At 35.1% G+C, this 22,603-nt stretch overlaps 1 protein-coding gene across 3 annotated transcripts in view; it reads right to left on the reverse strand.

Moving 5' to 3' along the window:
* The window catches only part of EPHA6 (EPH receptor A6), a 929,004-nt gene that overhangs the window by 697,490 nt on the left and 208,911 nt on the right, over nucleotides 1-22,603 (reverse strand). For all 3 annotated transcript variants that reach the window (XM_046001268.1, XM_046001267.1, XM_046001266.1), the window contains exon 3: nucleotides 16,368-17,031. In XM_046001268.1, coding sequence (XP_045857224.1) covers nucleotides 16,368-17,031 — 664 coding nt within the window. The remainder of the gene's footprint in view (nucleotides 1-16,367; nucleotides 17,032-22,603) is intronic.

Genomic DNA, 22,603 nt, shown 5'->3' on the forward strand with positions numbered 1-22,603 from the left:
GCATTCCTAGAGACATATAAACTACCAAAACTGAACCAGGAAGAAATAGAAAACCTGAGCAGATGCTAACTAGTAAGGAGATTGAAACAATCATCAAAAATCCCCCAGGGGTGCCTGGGTGACTCAGTGGGTTGAGCCTCTGCCATCTGCTCTGGTCATGGTCTTGGGATCCTTGGATCGGGTCCTGCGTTGGGCTCTCTGCTCGGTGGGGAGCCTGCTTCCTCTGTCTTTCTGCCTACTTATGATCTTTCTGTCAAATAAATAAATAAAATTCTTTAAAAAAAAACTCCCAAAAAAGAGCCCAGTACAGATGGCTTCCCAGGGGAATTCTACCAAACACTTAAAGAAGAATTAATACTTATTCTCCTGAAACTGTTCCAAAATATAATAGAAATAGAAGGAAAACTTCCAAACTCATCCTATGAGGCCAGCATTACCTTGATCCCCAAACCAGACAAAGACTCCATCAAAAAGGAAAATTACAGACCAATATCCCTGATGAACATGGATGCAAAAATTCTCACTAAAATACTAGCCAATAGGATCCAACAGTACATTAAAAGGATTATTCACCATGACCAAGTAGGATTCATTCCTGGGCTTCAAGGTTGCTTCAACATCCAGAAATCAATCAATGTGAGACAATACATTAATAAAAGAACAAGAACCATATGATACTCTCAGTAGATGCTGAAAAGGCATTTGAATGACAAATGAATGACAAAATACAGTAATAATAAATTTGCAAAGGGGCACTGTTAAAGATATATATCCCAAAAAACTCATATGCACACATAAAGCATTGCACAATCTGCTTTGTAATTTAAACCAATTATTTTAGATGAAAACGAAGGTTTTTATTACACCTTATCTTAGTATATTAGTATTTTTATTTTATCTTTGTAAAGAGACACTTCAGAATTATCAAAAACTGGGGAAGATTTTTAAAATACTCATTCTAAATATATTTTATAACATAACAAGCAAATATATAAAATTGTGGGCTCTAGGTAAGTGTGAAAGCAACAGCTCGATTATTTAAACAGTATTGTATGGCAAGGTCTGCATGTATTGAGCGGCAGAGATCTCAGTAATTCACAGCAATTCACAGCTCCCAGGATGTAATAGGTATGCAATAAATGTTAAGGTTATGGCCTACATTAATAAACACATATCCAACATTGCTGAAAGTTCAATAAAATCTGAAAGTAGGGAGAAAAAAATGGGAATCTACTGGAAATTGAGTCTTATGGTTCACATAAAATCTGTTTTCTTATAATTTCTAAGTAAAAGACAACCTGAATTTTATTTTTCATTTTTTTAAAAGATTTTATTCATTTGACAGAAAGAGAGAGATCACAAGTAGGCAGAGAGGCAGGCAGAGAGAGGGGGGGAAACAGGCTCCCTGCTGAGCTGAGAGCCCATTGCAGGGCTCAATCCCAGGACACTGGGATCATGACCTGAACCAAAGGCAGAGGCTTAGCCCACTGAGACACCGAGGCACCCCTTAGTTATCATTTGCCCTTGCATATTATTTTACACAGAGCATATAAACTACTAATTCACTAATTTTTAACAAATGAATTTTGAGTGTCTAGTATGGCATCTAGTCAAGATATTGCTGAGTGAGATTAACAAGCTAGTATCAAATAGAGTTCTTGAGAAAGGGCTTAAAAACAAACAATACTCTTCTAATGAACACACACACACACAACTACATTTTTTTACTAGCTGATCTTATCTCTCAGCTATTTTTGGATTTTAATAAAAATCTAACTCTGTTTCCTTAAATAGATCAATATGAAATCCCCCTATGAATGCTTTTGAAATTATATTCCTTGGTATAAATGCTACAATAAATGACTGAATAAAAAGATGGCTAGCGTTGGAGGAAAACAGTTCCACTAGAGGTTTTAGTCTATGTTTAATTGTAAAAATATTGTATCCTAATAATTGGCTCAAAATGAAGCAGCCTCTCTGCGCGGGCCAACCTAGTCATATTTAAGCTTTAGCAAGCACCCTTAGCCTGAGTGATTGTTAAACTAATCTTTTTTTGTGTGTATCTACAGATCATGCGTTCTTTCTTAGAAAGAGCAGAGCACCTCTGCACAACCTCCAGGCACTAAGGAACCAGACCCCCTTGCAAACCTCCAAGCAAGTCTGTAGTTGGCACAATTGAGTCAGTACATAATCAAGAGATGTGATAGACTACGGTACTCCCTTCATTGGTTAACTACTCTAAATGCCTTTAAAAAACCCCTTGGCCAGGGGCGCCTGGGTGGCTCAGTGGATTAAGCCGCTGCCTTCGGCTCAGGTCATGATCTCAGGGTCCTGGGATCGAGCCCTGCATCGGGCTCTCTGCTCCGCAGGGAGCCTGCTTCCTCCTCTCTCTCTGCCTGCCTCTCTGCCTACTTGTGATCTCTCTCTCTGTCAAATAAATAAAATAAAATCTAAAAAAAAAAAAAAAAAAAACCCCTTGGCCAGGAAGAAACCTCTGTAGTTGGCTTTTGGCCCTCTCCCCAAGTGGCCAGCCTCCTGAATAAAACTCATATTCCTTTTCAGTCAAAATCCTTTTCCTAAGCATTAGCCTTTCAAATGAAGGGCAGATGAACTTGGGTTTTCGTAACAAAAAGAACAAGTTTGATAAATTTATTTATATTTCTCAGGATACACTAATCTATCTATAGGAAAGAGGTTTGCAAACGTTATCTGTAAAACAAAAAATATTTTAGGTTTATGGGCCATATGGTATCTGAAGCAACTACTTAACTTTGTTCTTACAACTTAAAAGCAGTGACAGACAATATAAATGAACAGTCTTGGCTGTTCTCCAAAAAACTTTATTTACAAAAATGGGTTGGGATGGCAAGCAGGATATAGTTTGCCAACTCCTGCTATAGGGTATTGCATGATACTGACAGAGTCTCAGTTGACCACACTTTTAGTCAGGCTCCTTAAAACCTCTGCTTAATTAGAACAACTATGGGCTTTGTTTCTGTTCACACAGTCTAGTTTTAGCAAGAAGTCTTAAAAGTTTAGAGAGAATTCTTTAACCTCAATATTTGGCCATTTCCTTATCTCCTTATGATACCTCATCATGCTAGTCTGCATTAGCAAGAATCCTACATATCAGTTCAGCTGGAATCATCCCTTACCCCGGATATTTCCTCTTAGTAATTTTCCATCCACTGACCCCCAACACTATTCCTTGGCTATAAATTTCCACTTTTCTTTGTTGAATTCGTAGTTGAGTTCAATTCCTCTCCTCTACTACAAAACTCCTTTGTAGTAGTCCCCCTTAATAAAGTCTGCCTTATAGTTATTTAATAAGTGTCTGATAATTTTTTCTTTAACAATATCAAAATAATCTAAGATTTTCCTTTGATTGACAAAATTTCCTATTTAATACCTAGATGATGCCTTCTTAAAAAACAAATGAAAAAAGCAATCTGGGCTGTGACGTCTCATCCTTTTATACTTTAGTAATGTTTCTCTTTGCCTTTTTTAAAATTCTTCAAAAATTACTGTTTCATCATAATTGTGAATTTCTATGAAAATCCTAATTTGTATCTTACAAATTAGCATCTTCTAGTTGTAACTTTGCCTTAGGTTTCATTTTATTGCAACAAGAAATTGTCTGTGGGACTGCTATTCCCATAGATTTCCTAAACTAAGGTACAGTGGAGGTTAATTATGCACATTCTAAAGATAGATTACCTCAACAGTTAAGGTAACTCTTCAGGGACTTAGTAAGAAGTAGTAGTGTGTGCCCTACACCTAAATCATTATTGCTCTACACTCCCCAATCTCAACCCCTATTAAGAACCACTGTATTAAATAACCCATCTATTTTCCCCATTAATGAATTCTATTTTACCACAGATTGAACTATTTCATGTAATTTAGTCTGTTTTTTCCCTTTCTACTTGGTACCACTGACAAATATTTTTCTTTGGGAGTTAGTACTACATATTTTAAATACTTTCCCTTGAATAGATTTTAATATCTGCCAGGGTTCTTGCTCACCTTTACTGTTCTTTTCAAACAAACCATGCGTCATTCCATTTATTATTTCATATAAAATTTATAACTCTTTCTATGAGTTCAAAGTGACTAAAACAATAAGAATTCTGAGTCTGGTTTGTTTGTAATTCTAAATTAACATTTATACCTTCCAAATATTTAAGTTTCTCATCTAGAAACACAGTTTCTCATCCAAGAATTATTCTGTTCTTTACATCACTCAAAACACATTTGTACTTCATTGCATTAGACAGAATATCCTTTTGCTAATGTTTTAAAAAGTTAAGAAGAATGTACAACTCAACATTAAAGTAATAATGCATCAAGACTATATAACATTATTGAATCAAAGGTGGGTCTTCTAAGGAGCTATATTATTATATCTCATAAATGGGTTTATAAAGAAATTTTACAGTCACCTCAATAGAAGCTAGAGAACTTTTAAAAAATTTAGCAACCATCATGAATAAAAATATTACCTAATTAATATATGCTATTTACAGAATACTTTTGAAAAGTACACAATTAAATACTGTATTTCATATGCATGGCAGATTCATTCACATTAAGCAATCTGTAATTACTTATAAATATAGCCACATATAATTGAACTTTAAGAAGAGTATGCTCTTTGTCATAATGCAATTAGAAAATAACAAAAAATCTCTAGGAAAGCTCTCACACAATCCAAAGTCATTGCCATTTCAAAGTTTTACCAATTAAAATCTTTATAATTAATTTTATTAAAAATATTTAATTGGTTAACATAGAGCTAAATACTATAAGCTTTTTCACTGTGGTATGGTTAAAAATAACCAATCTGAATTGTAGTTAACCTTTAAAACAGGAGTAGAAATAAAACAAAGAAATTAGGGCATTAGTCATCTTACTAAAAAGACAAAAATAAATACAGTGATTCTATTTAAAGAATTCTATCCAAAACAATGGTTGTTTATCTCTGTCCAAAGAAACAGAGTTTGAATCTTTCAAGAGGTTTCGTGAATTTTTATAGCAGTCACTTTTGATGCTGTCAAATAATAGGAATAAATCTTGCTTTCTCCTTGTCCACTGTTGAAGATAAAGCAGAGCTTGTTTTTATACTCCCAGAGTTCCCATCAATTTTGGTACTGCATGCTTCTTTATATGGTGACAGTCCTTGTATATAGCAATTGGCAATTGGAAATCTTCATCCCTTTAAATTTATCACCACTCTACAGTTCCCTGTAAAACTGAGACTAAATACTATATTCCTTATCTATTAGAACTCATTCTGAAAACAGATAATTTGTGTCAAGCTCTGATTGAAAATAATAACTGGTTATCAAAGTTTATTATTCATACAGAATCATGATGGGAAGCTATGTCTATTACTAAATTTTTCTACTATATAGTATTATATGTAAAAAAGGAAAAAAAAACAACTAAAAAAAGAATTACTTCTTCAAGGCTATGTACATAATTGAGAACACCAGTTATCTATTTAATTCTAAGACATTATTTCAAAGGACTCAAAAATATTAAGGATGTCCCCTAATGTCATCACAATGTGTATTTGAATTTATAACTAACTCCCAGGTAACTTTAGTAACTATTATTATAAATGAAATCAAGAATGCTTTTCTCACAAAGGATCACAAGGTATCTTAAACCAAAGTAAACATATTAGATGTATTTATATCGGATAACTTTTTCTTCTACTTTGTTTCACCCATTCCTTTTTTCTGATCAGGTTTTTCCTTTGATGCTTGTTTTTCTTAGAATTATGTTGTCCTTTGAAAAATACTTCCCTAGAGCTTAAATATGTAAATATCTGAAAATGCAAATTACTAAGCTTTTGTTCATATGGAGAATACAGTCAATCATACCTCTATAGTTCCAATGCCAGCTATGAATATATAATGAAAAAATTTATAACATAAAATTATTCTTAAATTTTAAGATGTATGGCATTATAATTTCACTATTTATAGTTCTTATGATGCTTGGAATATGATTTAATATGAATTATATACAGATTTAATAAATACAATATTTTGTTATTATATTGTATTTGTATAAAACAAAAAGTGAGCTCTTTCTCTTCTCTGGTAAAATTCTGTCATTATGTCTTCAATGTAGTAGTACATAAATTCCACTGGGAGGTTTATCCTGAATGTTCTCTGCTGCTATTTGTGGATGCTATGTAGAAATAATCACCCCCTTCTTTAAAATAGTTGAATCCTATTTTTTTCCATGAAGAGAAAAAAAGGGTTTGGATGTATGCAAGTAACTTTTCTTTCTTTCTTTCTTTCTTTCTTTCTTTCTTTTTTTTAAGATTTTATTTATTTATTTGAGAGAGAGAGTGCAGGAGCACAAGCAGAAGGGAGGGGCAGAGGGAGAGGGAGAAGTAGGCTCCTTGCTGAGCAGGGAGCCCATGCGACTTGATCCCAGGACCTGAGATCAAGACCTGAGCCCAAAGCAGATGCTTAACCAACTGAGCCACCCCAGAGTAACTTTTCTTGCAATGTTTAATTTCATACGCTTAGCTTAGTTTTTATCTGGTTTGATGGAACCCTGTTACATAGCTTACATACTGCTTATCTGTTGATAAAAAAAATTCCTGATTATATGTACTAGACATTATAGCTTAATAGTAAATCTCACATTAAAAGGCTTTTACTCTATAGAATATACAATTTTTACAAGTGTGGCAAATGTGGGTAAAATTATAAGTCATTTCTATGCAAAAAGTTTTAAGAAAAAGGTATGCACTCTATATGTTCTCCTTCTTCCACTCATTGGATACAAATGACTATAAAGCCATATGTAATAATGAAGCAACAAGTGGAAACCATAGAATTCTACAAAGTAGTCAACAACCAGGAACACTTCGGATTCTAATACAAATGAAAAATAAACTACATGTTAAGGTTCTAGAATTTTGTCTTTTCTGCTTTTAAATATACATATATATTCTCTTAAAAATCTGTATCTTCTTCAATTGGGATATACCCAAAACAAAAACCTAAAACATGTGCTATTCGCTTAACAGTCAGAAGCCAAATGATATGTAAAACTGTAATATGAAACTAGACTGATAGAAACCTACATTATACAGTCCTAACTTTCTTGGTAAAATTATATCTGCAATAACTTGGAAAGCAGGACAAGTGCTAATTTCTTTGTGTTGACTGAAACTTGATGCATCTAACAAGTTATTTCCAGGAACAGATGAACTCAAGGAATACTAGCTGAGTTGAACTTTAAAAAAGTTGAACTTTAAAAAAAAAAAAAGGAATAGAAGAGTATAGAACATTGTATTTTCGGGATTATAAAAAGATGATTCTTGCTCTTAGAATGGAGACAAAACTAAGAAAAGAATATCTGAGTACCAAAAACAGATTAAGACATCCTAGTTAAACCAAGAGATTCAGCTCTGTGTCTAAGATCTATCCACCCGTATTTTATAATGACTTCAATTTAGTTGCCATTAAGTTGAGAGAAGCCCATGAATAAAGTAGCAAATAGATACACTAATAGATAAGACACACTTGAAAACTATGTCAAAGAAAGGACTTTGGATGTGGACTTCTGTGTGTAGTTTTGACACATGGAATTGACAAGTAGATTAAAAAGCTACTTTGTGTTTAAGGAAATTTTACTGCCAACAAATGATGAGTCTGGTCTAAATCGGAGCCTAGAGCTATAAAACGGTCCTCAAGCTCTCAAAACAGATTATCATAAAAGTATGAGAGCTGTTCAGCCACCAATAGCTACTTCAGAAGTTGTAAGGATGATAAAAGAAGGTCACAGATAGTGGAATCAATGGCCATCCAGAAGAATGGCTAAGTGTCTCAGTGAATTTAATGTCATATATGTTCCGAGGTTGTGCACAATGCCTGCCCATTATTGCTATGGCTGTGTTTATTCTCCTTTCTTTCTTTTTTTTTTTTTTTTTAAAGATTTTATTTATTTATTTGACAGAGAAAGAGAGATCACAAGTAGGCAGAGAGGCAGGGGGAAGCAGGCTCCCTGCTGAGCAGAGAGCCCGATGTGGGGCTCGATCCCAGGACCCTGAGATCATGACCTGAGTCAAAGGCAGTGGCTTAACCCACTGAGCCACCCAGGCGCCCCTATTCTCCTTTCTTAAGGGGAGTTTTCTACTTATTTCAAACACTGTATATTTTAGGTTAGGGTTAGGTGGATTTTCATTCAATCTGTGCCTCACCAGTCGATAAGAAGACATATTTGAACCTGATGGAGAAAAATCTGTATCACCAGATATATGAGAATGAGCACACATGTTTTGTGGGTGCAATGGCAGACTATTACAGAGATCACTAAGTATCTACAAAAATTGGGGCTTCCTCTTCCATGACAGAGAATCATTGTTGGAAAACGACTACTACTGAGCCAGGGACAGCATTTAACATCTTACCCCTATTTGCAGCTGATTGTGACCATATAACTAGTTCTTACTGCTGGTATGTGGGAAAAAATGATGTGTCTCTTCATATATGAGTTGGTTAAAAAGCACATGTGCCTTCTCTAATCTCCTTTTACAATTTCTGAGCTGGATGCAGGTAACACAGATAACACAGATAACAACTCTGAAGAGATGGTTGGTCTACTAAATGCAAGAAGCCTGGATCCCTGAATCATTGTCAACAACGAATACCAACATTAATTCTTTGGTAAATTTATTAGTGCCCTTAAGTTTGCTCTATATAAGGCCGCAGGGAGCAGAATTAATGCAACTACAAAACTTTCAAATTAAAAAACAAAAGATACAGAAACAGAAAACAAGCCAGACTGTAAGAAACAATTCCAAAGTACATACACAATTGACACTAATGCTTAAAAATACAGCCAATGCATAACATCAGGAAATTAATTTAGACCAGATTGATTTAAAAATTAATTATAGTGTGATTAAGAGCTATAGAGAATAAAATGACATCTATAAAAGAGAAAAATCATAAAATACACCAGGCAGATTTTTTTTTAAAAGCAGGAAATGAAAAAAAAAATGAATAGCAAAAAACAGTGAAAATAAAAATAACTCAATAGATGAGGTAAACTTAACTAGATGTAGTCAGAGTGAAAATTCATAACCTGGACATTAGTGCTAATGTTAAAGTATTTTAAAAAAACAGAGACAAAGAGGATAGTATTCCAAGTCTCTAACAAATATATAACAGGTATTCTAGAAATAAAGAAAAATGTAACACATACATACATTTCTTATTTTAAAAAATGTGAATCAGGAAAAAATTAAGGCATACCAGTTACATCATAATGTAACTGAAGACCAAACGTATGAAACCTATAATCTCACAAGTAATGAAAATTAGAAGAACATTAGCAGCTATAGTTTTAGTAGGTTCTCATGGATGGGGAAATAATATTTTCAGAATGTTGAGGAAAAATAACAACTATCTAGTCTTCCATACCCAAATAAACAATCTTTGAAAAAGGAGGTTAAAATAATGATATTTTTAAATATCCACTAAATAAAGAGTTTAAATACTTACAGTACCTTGTCAAAAGATCTATCAACAAATATACTTCAGCAAATAGCATGGTAAACCCAGGTAACAGGAGATAACATAAAAAAAAAAACCAGTAAGCGTAAAAACTTAATATATCTTGATGTATCTAAGTGTTGACTTTATAAATCTCTTAATTTTGTTTCTTTAAAAGGTAGAACTAAGTTTCAAAACTGGTAGCAATTTCAATGGGTGGCATGGCATACCACATTTAAAAAGTGAATAGAGATGCTAAATAATTTTATCTTCTTTTTGAAATATTTGTGTTAAGAAAGTATTTTTCTTAATTAAGGACAGCCTCTATAGAATTACAAGTTGTAGCATTCAAGTCAGGAGAGAGTAAAATAGATACTAAAATTGAAGTTACAATTTGGTTAAAATAATGTACCAAGAAAGATCGTTTCAAGCCGCTTGATGTTTTAACCTATTTTTAAAATTGTGACGAAGAACAAAATGTAATTATTTAACTTTACTCTTTCTTGGAAATAATACCTTCTATTTTTAGACTCCTTGGAGCCTCTTGATTTCATATTCTTCTCAACCTGGATGAAAGTCGGGAATTGCTTCATGGAAAATGCAGCTTTATTTGGAATTGAAGGTTACATTGTAAGAGTTTATATTTAGTTTTGAGAACCTTTAGAAAGTGAAAATACTATTTGGGCCAATAAGTATGCCCTTTTATTCTGATCTCAATCTCACCTTTTAGCTTTCCATCATATCCTCAAACCCCTTTATTTAATGCCAGCAAATCTTGGTGTCTCAAAATTTCTTTATGCTCTCTGCTTCCACCATCATCTCTGATAGCATGATTAGACATAAGAGCATAAACACAGAGCATAAATGTTTCTGAACTGCAGCAGAGGACAGAGCCATGAAGCCTTAATAACAACACTCTTCGGGAGCTCAAATCAATAGCTATGTCACCAAAGGCCCTGTACATCTCATTCACCTCTGTGAACAATAATGCAATGGTTTGAGAACTGCCACCATCCTTTCCTCCTGAATTTTAAAGCAGCACTAGAGAAAAATAAATAAATAAAAGCATAAACCTAAGAAAGAGAAAGAGTTTTTAAAAATTCTCAATATTTCAAAACTTTTATTTTTCCACAATCAAGTGTTATTTTGTTAAATTATATCATGTGATCCTTAAAGGCTTGAAGAATATATCCTTGTAATACATATGCATATATGTGTGTATATATATTCCCAGCAGGTGTAAAAACCCAAACTCTGTTACCTCTGAGTACAAGTGCCACTTTGTCTTAATGAGGTTTATTTTAAATTAATATCCAAGAGGAATTTATTAGACATTCATGTCACTTCAAAATTCACAACTGAACAAAAATTGCATTCAATTTTTCATATTGTTTCCAATTTTTTCTTCCACAGTGTTAAAGTATTCTTAGATATATACAGTAAAATACTATTTGATGTAAATTATTGCTTTATGAATCAACATTATTTTTTATTTTTATTTTTTTTATTTTTTTATTTTTTTTAAAGATTTTATTTATTTATTTGACAGAGAGAGATCACAAGTAGGCAGAGAGGCAAGCAGAGAGAGTGAGAGGGAAGCAGGCTCCCCGCCGAGCAGAGAGCCGGATGCGGGACTCGATCCCAGGACCCCGAGATCATGACCTGAGCCGAAGGCAGTGGCCTAAACCACTGAGCCACCCAGGCTCCCCTCAACATTATTTTTTAAATTCAAACCCTTCATGCAATAAATTAAGACAATTAAAATAATAAAATCTGTAACATCAATATGCCCAAATATGATAGGTTTAATTATAAACCTATGAGATAAAATTAGAATAGTTATGAAAAATAAATTGAGATTTGAGCCAGGAATAAAAAACTATTTATTATATATAACAGAATAAACTAAATTAGTGTTTGGTTTTGAATTTTAGCATATCTACTTAATGTACTATTTATGTCTATTTAAAGCTGACTGATAGCAAGAATAAGAGAACCTCACCCTTTAGGTTTCTAGAATTTGTATTTAGATATGCCTTCACAATATGATAGAGAAATGAATCACATGTTCTAAGACTCAGTAGTACAACTTTTAGAATAAAATATAATGATAAATTATTTATATACAAATAAATACAAATTACTCATAACAAATTGACAGTATGAGTAAATATAGATAAATTCTATTTAAACCAGCTTATTTTGTTTTCCTTACATAGCAGATCAAGAGTTTTCAAATTCATTTTAAGTAAATTATCAAAATCCCTAAAACCTCACTAAATGTTTCATACTTCTCATATTCTACATCAAAGTTCCAGATAAGTACATATATTTTTCCATTATTCTCAGTAGCCTGAATTTCAGAATAGATGTGCATTCTAATTGTGATCACATCAAATTCCAAAAAATAAGCATGGACAAAAAGGACCTAATGAATGATTAATAACTTAGGGCTCTGCTAAATTGGTGAATAGGCAGGAAAAGCTAAATCATCAAGATAAGGGTATGGATGGATGCCTGTAATGAGGAAATGAAAGAGAAGCAAAAAGAGAAAATTGAGGAACGGGAAAAAATGGAAATAGAGAGAGAAAACACAACGAAAAAATATTTAGGCTTTAGTTCTTGGTCTAATATCAATTACTGAGTGATCTAAATAATAAAATTCTGTTCTCAGTAATTTAGGATCCTGATTTATAAAATATGGATAAAGATATCTTTTTAAAGATTTTGTTTATTCATTTGAGAGAGAAAGAGCGAGTGAGAAAGCATAAGCAGTGGGAGAGACAAGAGAGGGAGGGAGAAGCAGGCTTCCTGCTGAGCAGGGAGCCCAATGCAGGGCTCCATCCCAGGACCCATGACCTGAGCAGACCTGAGCAGAAGGCAGAAGTTTAACCAACTGAGCCACCCAAGTGCCCCGGGATAAAGACATTTCTTAGGGCTTTCCAGATCTAAAGCAACCAGATCTACTGAAAGCCTCCTGAAGAAAACATTCCTATTTCACAGAAATAAGAATAAACAGAGCACTTTGTAGGTGTATCAGCAGTGTCTGCCTTTAAGTACTAAGTAGATCTTGGTTCTCAGTGCCTTATGATCATTCCTACCAATAAATTTCTTACTCTTAATTACACACGTTTTTAAAATACTCCTCCTTTATCTGACAGCCCTGGTGAAATGGGCATACAAATAGTTCCTATAAATGAGGAGGAAAATAAATAAATAGAAGGGAAGGAAGGGAGGGAGGAAGGAAGGAACGGGATAACTCAGAGGGCCAAACCCAAGAACCGCAGAAGGAAACGAAGAACCACAGAGAACCAATCCCAGGGGGTAGAACTGAGATCCAGTTAAAGAACATTCCCTGCCTTCATGATAAAAGATCCAGACAACTTTCAGCTGGATTTCAGAATCACAGTGGACCAGTGATTGCTGTGTTCCCAGTTCTTAGGAATGGGAGAATCTTTCACAATTATCCTGTCCCTATCCCATGTATACTGTGTGTGAGTAAAAATAACTTATCTTTTTAGTTCTTAGTTGTCCAGGTCAAGAGGAACTTGAGCTATGAAGCTTCATTTACATCTGGACCTGATTTTTAATGATGCTCTTCTGTTGAAACATGACCCCTAATGGAATAAATGTTTGGGAGGATGTGGGGTTTTGTGCATGAAGGGGGGACGTTAATTATGAGAATCCAGAGTGGACTGTGATATACTGTCACACTGGCAGCTCTCTATAAACATACTTCCTAGTATTCACCCACTTGTAGAGTATCCCCCCTCATATAGTCACTCTTTATTTGGCCGTGAAAAACTCCCTCTTAAAGCAGCCACAGTACTGTAAAATATCTTAGACTAGATTCTTAAATGATGAGACACCATAGACAATGAAACTCTGGAAGAGGAGTGGTCATCTTAGACATTCTAGCTCTGATCAACCTCACAGATGGATTCAACTGCATTAGTGATCTTTGCTTACCCTAAAACAAAAGAACTACTCAGTTGAGCCCTGAGAAATAATAAAATAGGGTGGTTTTAAGCTAGTAAGTTTTGGGTTCTTTTATCTCAGTAACAATAGAAAAATAAAACATACCACTTACCAAAATGCTTAACAGATAAGTAGTTACTAAGAAATATTAATAGCTCAAATAAATTAGGTGTTCTACCAAAATAGACCACAGGAATGATACAGAGGTGCTATTTTTCCTTCTCCAATTACACACACACACACACATATCTCACATTACATATGTGACCATATACTATTTGAGCTATGATTTTATTCGTGTAAGTTCTAATTAATTGGCCATTGAGCTTACATGTAATTCAAATACTTTCTTGTGAAATAAGTTGTTGACAGATGGCAATAAAATCTGATAAAAATTATCAAACGGAAATAAAGAAGCAATGCAAAACATCAAAAACAGACAAATAAATATTCTCAAACGGAGAGTGGTAGGGCAAGTAGTGGTAGTGCAAGATACCTCTTTCGAAAAATGAGGTCTGTACATCCACTCCGGCTTCCCCTGCATTTGTAAATAGCAATTTGTTATATTAAATTGGAACCAAGCTGATGTGCGTGTTTTTATTAGTTCTCCATACACTTTATCATGAGTTGATTAGAACCACTACTTTATTTATGGATAAGGAAACTGTGATTTCAAAGCTAATAAGCCATGGATTTAGAATTCAAGCTTAATTCTTCCAATTTCTGCCATCCACTATAAGGAGATGATGAACATTTATAATGTACCCACTCTTTCATGTTTCTACAATCAAATAAATTTTAAAAAGACAATAAGCCATAAAGACAGATGACTCTACCAGTAGCTCTCTACACAGGCTGATAATGATTATCATTTGTCCAAAATCATCTTTACCCAACAAATGAAAGAATTTTAAGGCCTATAAGTAAGAATGAAATTCACAGAGTAAACATATTAAGAAAAAACCTCTAGCCATCAGTAATTGTCACTACCTCTTGTTCTGTGATTAATGACATAAAAATACAAATATTTAATAAAAGCTAATCACACAAGTCCTAAGAATTATTCTTTGCATATTTAAAAATTTTTAGCCATACTTTTATCAATGAATGCCCAGCATCTACCTAATTTCAAATGTGGCAAAACTACATGGTGAGCATTGTGTAATGTTTTATCTTCAGCTTTTGTTATCCTCTTAATCCTACTGATTATGATAATATTTCTCTAGTTTATTTTCCAGTGTATAGAAACATTTTAGAAAGCCCCATCAAAGAATAATTTCTGACTATTCCATTCTAAATCCTTGTTGTGGGTGAATAAAAATGTTAATTCAATCTATATTGGTAAATGTCAATGAAAGATCTTTTAACAATTAAATAGTGGAGGAAAGCTGGTTCATGCTTTATAAAAATTATACTACAGATTCTATGCAAATATTAGTATTTTTAAACAACCAAACATATCATTGGAAACTTGAGTGAGTTTCCACAATCAAGAACCCAAGTCTTGGGTTCTTTATAATAGATAAAACCTTAAAAAATTCACATGTATTTTTCATGATCTTTACACGTGTATGAGTATATTTTTTCTTATTTTTCTAATTTATTATTTATCCTTTTTAAAGAACATGAATATAGCAGCAAGAAAGAAGTCAATAAATTCAATATGGCACTATAGAAAATAAACTTATAAATCATCTACCATTAAAAGGGAAATATCTGTATTGTGTTACTATTTCTCAAGCCACAATTTTATTTCTATATTTGTGTTTTGATTACAAGTCCTAAATCCAAACACAATTGATGTATAATATCTTTAAGTAAAAATTTTTGAATTTCTAAATGTATAAATTTATTAGATTAGTAAGTCCCACAAAATGATTCACATATAAAGAAACAAATCTTCCATCTTGAAAATTATAGGTATTTTATTATCATAACTGTGAAAGGTATGGTTCTAAACCCAATTAGCATTGTGTTGTACTCATATTTCCTGACAGATATTACACAATTACTACTATTACAACAACTAAAAAGTAATTTGTTATATGGCAGGAAATTGTATTTACTAGTAGCAAAAGATAGGGGCACCTGGATGGCATAGTCTGTTAAGTGTCCAACTCTCAGTTTCCGCTCAGGTAGTGATCTCAGGATCCAGGATGGTAACTGTCTGTCCCTCTTCCTTTGCCCCTCCCTGCCACACATATGTGTGTGAGTGTGTGTGTGTGTGTGTGTGTGTGTACACGTGCATGCATGCATGCATTCTCACTCTTTCAAATAAGTCTTTAAAAAATAGTAGCAAAAGATAAATTAAGATCTGACACAGTCTGTATTCAATCACCAAACACAAAACATCTGCATAAACTATTCCGTATGTTTTTGAAACATATATGTGAATTCCTCACTTATTTAAATATAACTTAATTTTATCTAGGTACTATCAATTAGACAATTAAACATGAAATAAATCATTGTTTTCAAACTATCTTTAAATGACACATTTTCTATAGGTAATCAAACATGAAAGCTGAGCAAATGTCCATTTTGAATCCTTTTTGGTTTTTGCTCCTGCTATTGATGATGTTTTACTTTAAAAAATTAGGTGATTACAGCCATTCATATGGCTTTAATCATTTCCTCAATATGGAGGAACACTTGTCATGGTATACAATTTATCATACATTTTCATATACCCTTTCTAGGAGGAAAAATAATAAGAAACTATGTTATAGTTCATAACTTCTTCCACAATCAATTATGCCAATAATAGCATTTGAAAATGTATTATTTGAAAATGAATGTAAAACAATTTACCTGTTTAAAATGTCACCTAAATGCATGATAAATTGAGTGTTTCATTCTTACCGTGACAAGAACCTTCGATTTCTTCATATCCTGTACTGCAGATACACCTTCCAAGGGGAACCAGCCAATCTCCATCAGCTCCACAATATAGTTTAGGAGTATCACGCTCTTCTGCACTCTTCACACAAGAGCCCCTTACTTCAACCAAAGATGAAGAATCAACCCTTGGGATGGTGTCAGGAAACATAGCCAAGTTTCGAACAGTGAAGGGGCACTTTTTGTAGAATACACGGACTGAGACCAGGGCAATGCATGCCCCAATGTCTTGAAAAGCCAGATAAAATCCTTTCCTTTCTATAGGCCCCACCTCACGAATTTCTGTGTTTAGTTTCAGGATACGATCGCCCAAATCCATCTGGGTAAAACTTTCATCAGCAGCAATTGTGTCAATCTTTGTATACTGACTTGGCTTGAATTTAATTCCATGGGACTCATCTGATTCCACATAATACAGATTAAATGTTTCTTTGCAAGTCCCCAAAACCCATGGGATGCTGTTACAATCCCTCAATGTAAACTTCATTTCCACATAAATTTTCTGAGCTGCATCACGGGAGATCCAGTTCGTACGAAGCCAGTTGTTTTGGTTTGGTTCCATTACGTTACACACCTGGTATGTATGAATGGGCCTATTGTGTTCATCCATTTCAGTGATAGCATCCCACTGCAAAAAGAAAAAAAATTGAAATGATTATAAAACCACAGTGGATTAAACAGATATGATTATTTCTAAAATTTTGTTTGAGCAAAGAAACATAAATAAAAAGGATGGAAATGAAAGTATTCAAAACAACAATGCAGAAGGATTTTAGCCATGAACCTCTGGTTAAGAGTGTAGGTTCTGGACATACCATCTGCCCTGGTGTGAACCTTGCTTTCCTAAATATTAGGTATATGACCAAAGGCTATTTACTTTCAACTCTTGTTTCCTTAATTATAAAATGGAGCTGATAATAGTACATGTTTCATAGGGTTGTTGTCAGGCATAATTTACTTAATATGAGTAAAGCAAATAAATAGTTCCTGGTACACTGTATGAAGTAAAATAACATCCACTATATGATTAAAGAAATAGACTGATGACACACATATGGTGGTTACCCACCTGCCTCCATATCCAATTTGCCACAAAGTGTCATATATTTAGCAGTATTCAATTAAATATTTGCATGTCTATCTGACATGTCATAGATTTATTCAAGAAATTCTTATGAGACTATTCTGGACACCAGGAATATAACAGCAAACCAGCTGAACCCCGCTTTTTTGGAACTTACTTCAAGTGAGGAGAGATCATAAAACCTGTAAATGAGTCAGCTGAAAAATATGGTAGAAAGTACAATAGGGAAAATTAAGGCAAGGAGATGGAGAAGAGGGTTGACATTTTAAATCAGGTGGCCAGAAAACGCCTTACTGAGGTGGTGACGTTGGAGTGATGTCTTGGAGGTGAGAGTGAACCTTGCCAAGAGGAAATAGTAATACCCTTAGTCAGGAGTATACAGATGTATCTTAGAAATAGTATGAATGGGCACTGGACAGGACAGAAAAGAGAAAGAACAAAAATAGAGACTTTATAAGCTTTTTAAGCACTTTAGCTTTCACTCTGAGGGCATCACTGCATTATCTTCACTTCTACATGAGGACTTTGAGCATTCTGCCATTTATTTGCATAGAAAAACTGTTTATCCTTTTTTTACAAATTTAATAAAAATCCCAAGTATCTTGATATAAACTGGCATTGTTGGTATTTACACATCCAAATATTAATTACAAATTACAAATTGAAAAATGCTATTGTATTTTATTTGTTTAGTAACAGTGATAATTGTCAATAGATTTTTAAAAAAAAGAGGAGGTGTCAAGATGGCGGAGAAGTAGCAGGCTGAGACTACATCAGGTAGCAGGAGATCAGCTTGATAGCTTATCTAAACATTGCAAACACCTACAAATCCAACGGGAGATCGAAGAGAAGAAGAACAACAATTCTAGAAACAGAAAATCAACCACTTTCTGAAAGGTAGGACTGGCGGAGAAGTGAATCTAAAACGACGGGAAGATAGACCGCGGGGGGAGGGGCCGGCTCCCGGCAAGCAGCGGAGCAACGGAGCACAAAATCAGGACTTTTAAAAGTCTGTTCCACTGGGGCACCTGGGTGGCTCAGTGGGTTAAAGCCTCTGCCTTCGGCTCAGGTCATGATCCCAGTGTCCTGGGATCAATCCCCACATCGGGCTCTCTGCTCTGTGGGGAGCCTGCTTCCTCCTCTCTCTCTGCCTGCCTCTCTGCCTAGTTGTGATTTCTCTCTGTCAAATAAATAAAATATTAAAAAAAAAAAAAAGTCTGTTCCACTGAGGGACATTGCTCCAGAGGCTAAACAAGGGTGAAGCCCACGTGGGGTTAGCGTGGCCCCAGGTCCCGCAGGGTCACAGAAGGATCGGGGGTGTCCGAGTTTTGCAGAGCTCGCAGGTATTAGAACAGAGAAGCCGGCGACAGAGACAGAGCCGAGGAATGAACTCTCAGCTCGGGGTTACCTTGAACTGGTTGCGGGCTGGGTGAGCTCGGAGCGCGGCTAGAGACTGGGGATACGGGAGTGATTGGGTGCTGTCCTCTGGGGGTGCACTGAGGAGTGGGGCCCCAGGCTCTCGGCTCCTCCGAGCCAGAGACTAGGAGGCCGCCATTTTCATTCCCGTCCTCCGGAACTCTACGGAAAGGGTTCAGGGAACAGAAGCTCCCAAAAGCGAACCCGAGCAGATTACTTAGTCCGGCCCCCGGTAAGGGCGGTGCAATCCCGCCTCGGGCAAAGACACTTGAGAGCCACTACAACAGGCCCCTCCCCCAGAAGATCAACAAAATATCCAGCCAGGACGAAGTTCATCTATCAAGGAAAGCAGGTTCAATTCCTAAGACAGCAGTGGAATTCCAGAGGAGGAGAAAGCAAAGCACGGAACTCATGGCTTTCTCCCCATGATTCTTTAGTCTTGTGGCTAATTCAATTTTTTTTTCTTTTTTCAATTTTTTTCTTTTTTTCTTTTTTCTTCTTCTGCTAAATTTTTTAAAACTTTTACCCTTTTCTTTTTTAACATTTTTTGACTAGTTCATCTAAATATATATTTTTTTCTTTCTTTTTTATATTTTTTCTTTATTTGTTTTTTTTTTAAATTTTTTCTTTTTTTTTTCCTGAACCTCTTTTTATCCCCTTTCTCCCCCCCACAATTTGGGGTCTCTTCTGATTTGGTTACAGCGCATTTTTCTGGGGTCTTTGCCACCCTTTTAGTATTTTATTTGATCCTTCATATTCTCTTATCTGGACAAAATGACAAGGCGGAAAAAATCATCACAAACAAAAGAACAAGAGGCAGTACCGAAGGCTAGGGACCTAATCAACACTGACATTGGTAATATGTCAGATCAAGAGTTCAGAATGATGATTCTGAACGTTCTAGCCAGTCTCGAAAAAGGCATGGAAGATATTAGAGAAACCCTCTCTGGAGATATTAAAGCCCTTTCTGGAGAAATTAAAGAACTAAAATCTAACCAAGTAGAAATCAAAAAAGCTATTAATGAGGTGCAATCAAAAATGGAGGCTCTCACTGCTAGGATCAATGAGGCAGAAGAAAGATTTAGTGATATAGAAGACCAAATGACAGAGAATAAAGAAGCTGAGCAAAAGAGGGACAAACAGCTATTGGACCACGAGGGGAGAATTCGAGAGATAAGTGACACCATAAGATGAAACAACATTAGAATAATTGGGATTCCAGAAGAAGAAGAAAGAGAGAGGGGAGCAGAAGGTATATTGGAGAGAATTATTGGAGAGAATTTCCCAAATATGGCAAAGGGAACAAGCATCAAAATCCAGGAGAAGAGAACCCCCCTCAACGTCAACAAGAATAGGTCCAAACCCCGTCACCTAATAGTAAAATTTACAAGTCTTAGTGACAAAGAGAAAATCCTGAAAGCAGCCCGGGAAAAGAAGTCCATAACATACAGTGGTAAAAATATTAGATTGGCAGCAGACTTATCCACAGAGACCTGGCAGGCCAGAAAGAGCTGGCATGATATATTCAGAGCACTAAACGAGAAAAACATGCAGCCAAGAATACTCTATCCAGCTAGCCTATCATTGAAAATAGAAGGAGAGATAAAAAACTTCCAGGACAAACAAAAACTGAAAGAATTTGCAAACACCAAACCAGCTCTACAGGAAATATTGAAAGGGGTCCTCTAAGCAAAGAGAGAGTCTAAAAGTAGTAGATCAGAAAGGTACAGAGACAATATACAGTAACAGTCACCTTACAGGCTAATAATGGCACTAAATTCATATCTCTCAATAGTTACCCTGAATGTTAATGGGCTAAAAGCCCCAATCAAAAGACACAGGGTATCAGAATGGACAAAAAAAACAAAACCCATCAGTATGTTGCCTACAAGAAACCCATTTTAGACGCGAAGACACCTCCCGATTTAAAGTGAAGGGGTGGAAAACAATTTACCATGCTAATGGGCATCAGAAGAAAGCTGGGTGGCAATCCTTATATCAGATCAATTAGATTTTAAGCCAAAGACTATAATAAGAGATGAGAAAGGACACTATGTCCTACTCAAAGGGTCTGTCCAACAAGATCTAACAATTTTAAATATCTATGCCCCTAACGTGGGAGCAGCCAACTATATAAACCAATTAATAACAAAATCAAAGAAACACATCAATAATAATACAATAATAGTAGGGGACTTGAACACTCCCCTCACTGAAATGGACAGATCATCCAAGCAAAAGATCAACAAGGAAATAAAGGCCTTAAATGACACACTGGACCAGATGGACATCACAGATATATTCAGAACATTTCAACCCAAAGCAACAGAATACACATTCTTCTCTAGTGCACATGGAACCTTCTCCAGAATAGATCACATCCTGGGTCACAAATCAGGTCTCAACCGGTATCAAAAGATTAGGATCATTCCCTGCATATTTTCAGACCACAATGCTCTGAAGCTAGAACTCAATCACAAGAGGAAAGCTGGAAAGAACCCAAATACATGGAGACTAAACAGCATCCTTCTAAAGAATGAATGGGTCAACCAGGAAATAAAGAAGAATTGAAAAAATTCATGGAAACAAATGATAATGAAAACACAACGGTTCAAAATCTGTGGGACACAGCAAAGGCAGTCCTGAGAGGAAAATATATAGCGGTACAAGCCTTTCTCAAGAAACAAGAAAGGTCTCAAGTACACAACCTAACCCTACACGTAAAGAGCTGGAGAAAGAACAAGAAAGAATCCCTAAACACAGCACGAGAAGAGAAATCATAAAGATCAGAGAAGAAATCAATGAAATAGAAACCAAAAAAACAATAGAACAAATCAATGAAACTAGGAGCTGGTTCTTTGAAAGAATCAATAAGATAGATAAAACCCTGGCCAGACTCATCAAAAAGAAAAGAGAAAGGACCTAAATAAATAAAATCATGAATGAAAGAGGAGAGATCACAACTAACACCAAAGAAATCCAGACAATTATAAGAACATACTATGAGCAACTCTACGTCAACAAATTTGACAATCTGGAAGAAATGGATGCATTCCTAGAGACATATAAACTACCACAACTGAACCAGGAAGAAATAGAAAACCTGAACAGGCCCATAACCAGTAAGGAGATTGAAACAGTCATCAAAAATCTCCAAACAAACAAAAGCCCAGGGCCAGACGGCTTCCCAGGGGAATTCTACCAAACATTTAAAGAAGAACTCATTCCTATTCTCCTGAAACTGTTCCAAAAAATAGAAATGGAAGGAAAACTTCCAAACTCATTTTATGAGGCCAGCATCACCTTGATCCCAAAACCAGACAAGGATCCCACCAAAAAAGAGAACTACAGACCAATATCCTTGATGAACACAGATGCAAAAATTCTCACCAAAATACTAGCCAATAGGATTCAACAGTACATTAAAAGGATTATTCACCATGATCAAGTGGGATTTATTCCAGGGCTGCAGGTTTGGTTCAACACCCACAAATCAATCAATGTGATACAACACATTAATAAAAGAAAGAACAAGAACCATATGATACTCTCAGTAGATGCTGAAAAAGCATTTGACAAAGTACAGCATCCCTTCCTGATCAAAACTCTTCAAAGTGTAGGGATAGAGGGCACATACCTCAATATTATCAAAGCCATCTATGAAAAACCCACCACAAATATCATTCTCAATGGAGAAAAA

Source organism: Meles meles, chromosome 4 (genome assembly GCF_922984935.1).
Source record: "Meles meles chromosome 4, mMelMel3.1 paternal haplotype, whole genome shotgun sequence".
NCBI lineage: Eukaryota > Metazoa > Chordata > Mammalia > Carnivora > Mustelidae > Meles > Meles meles.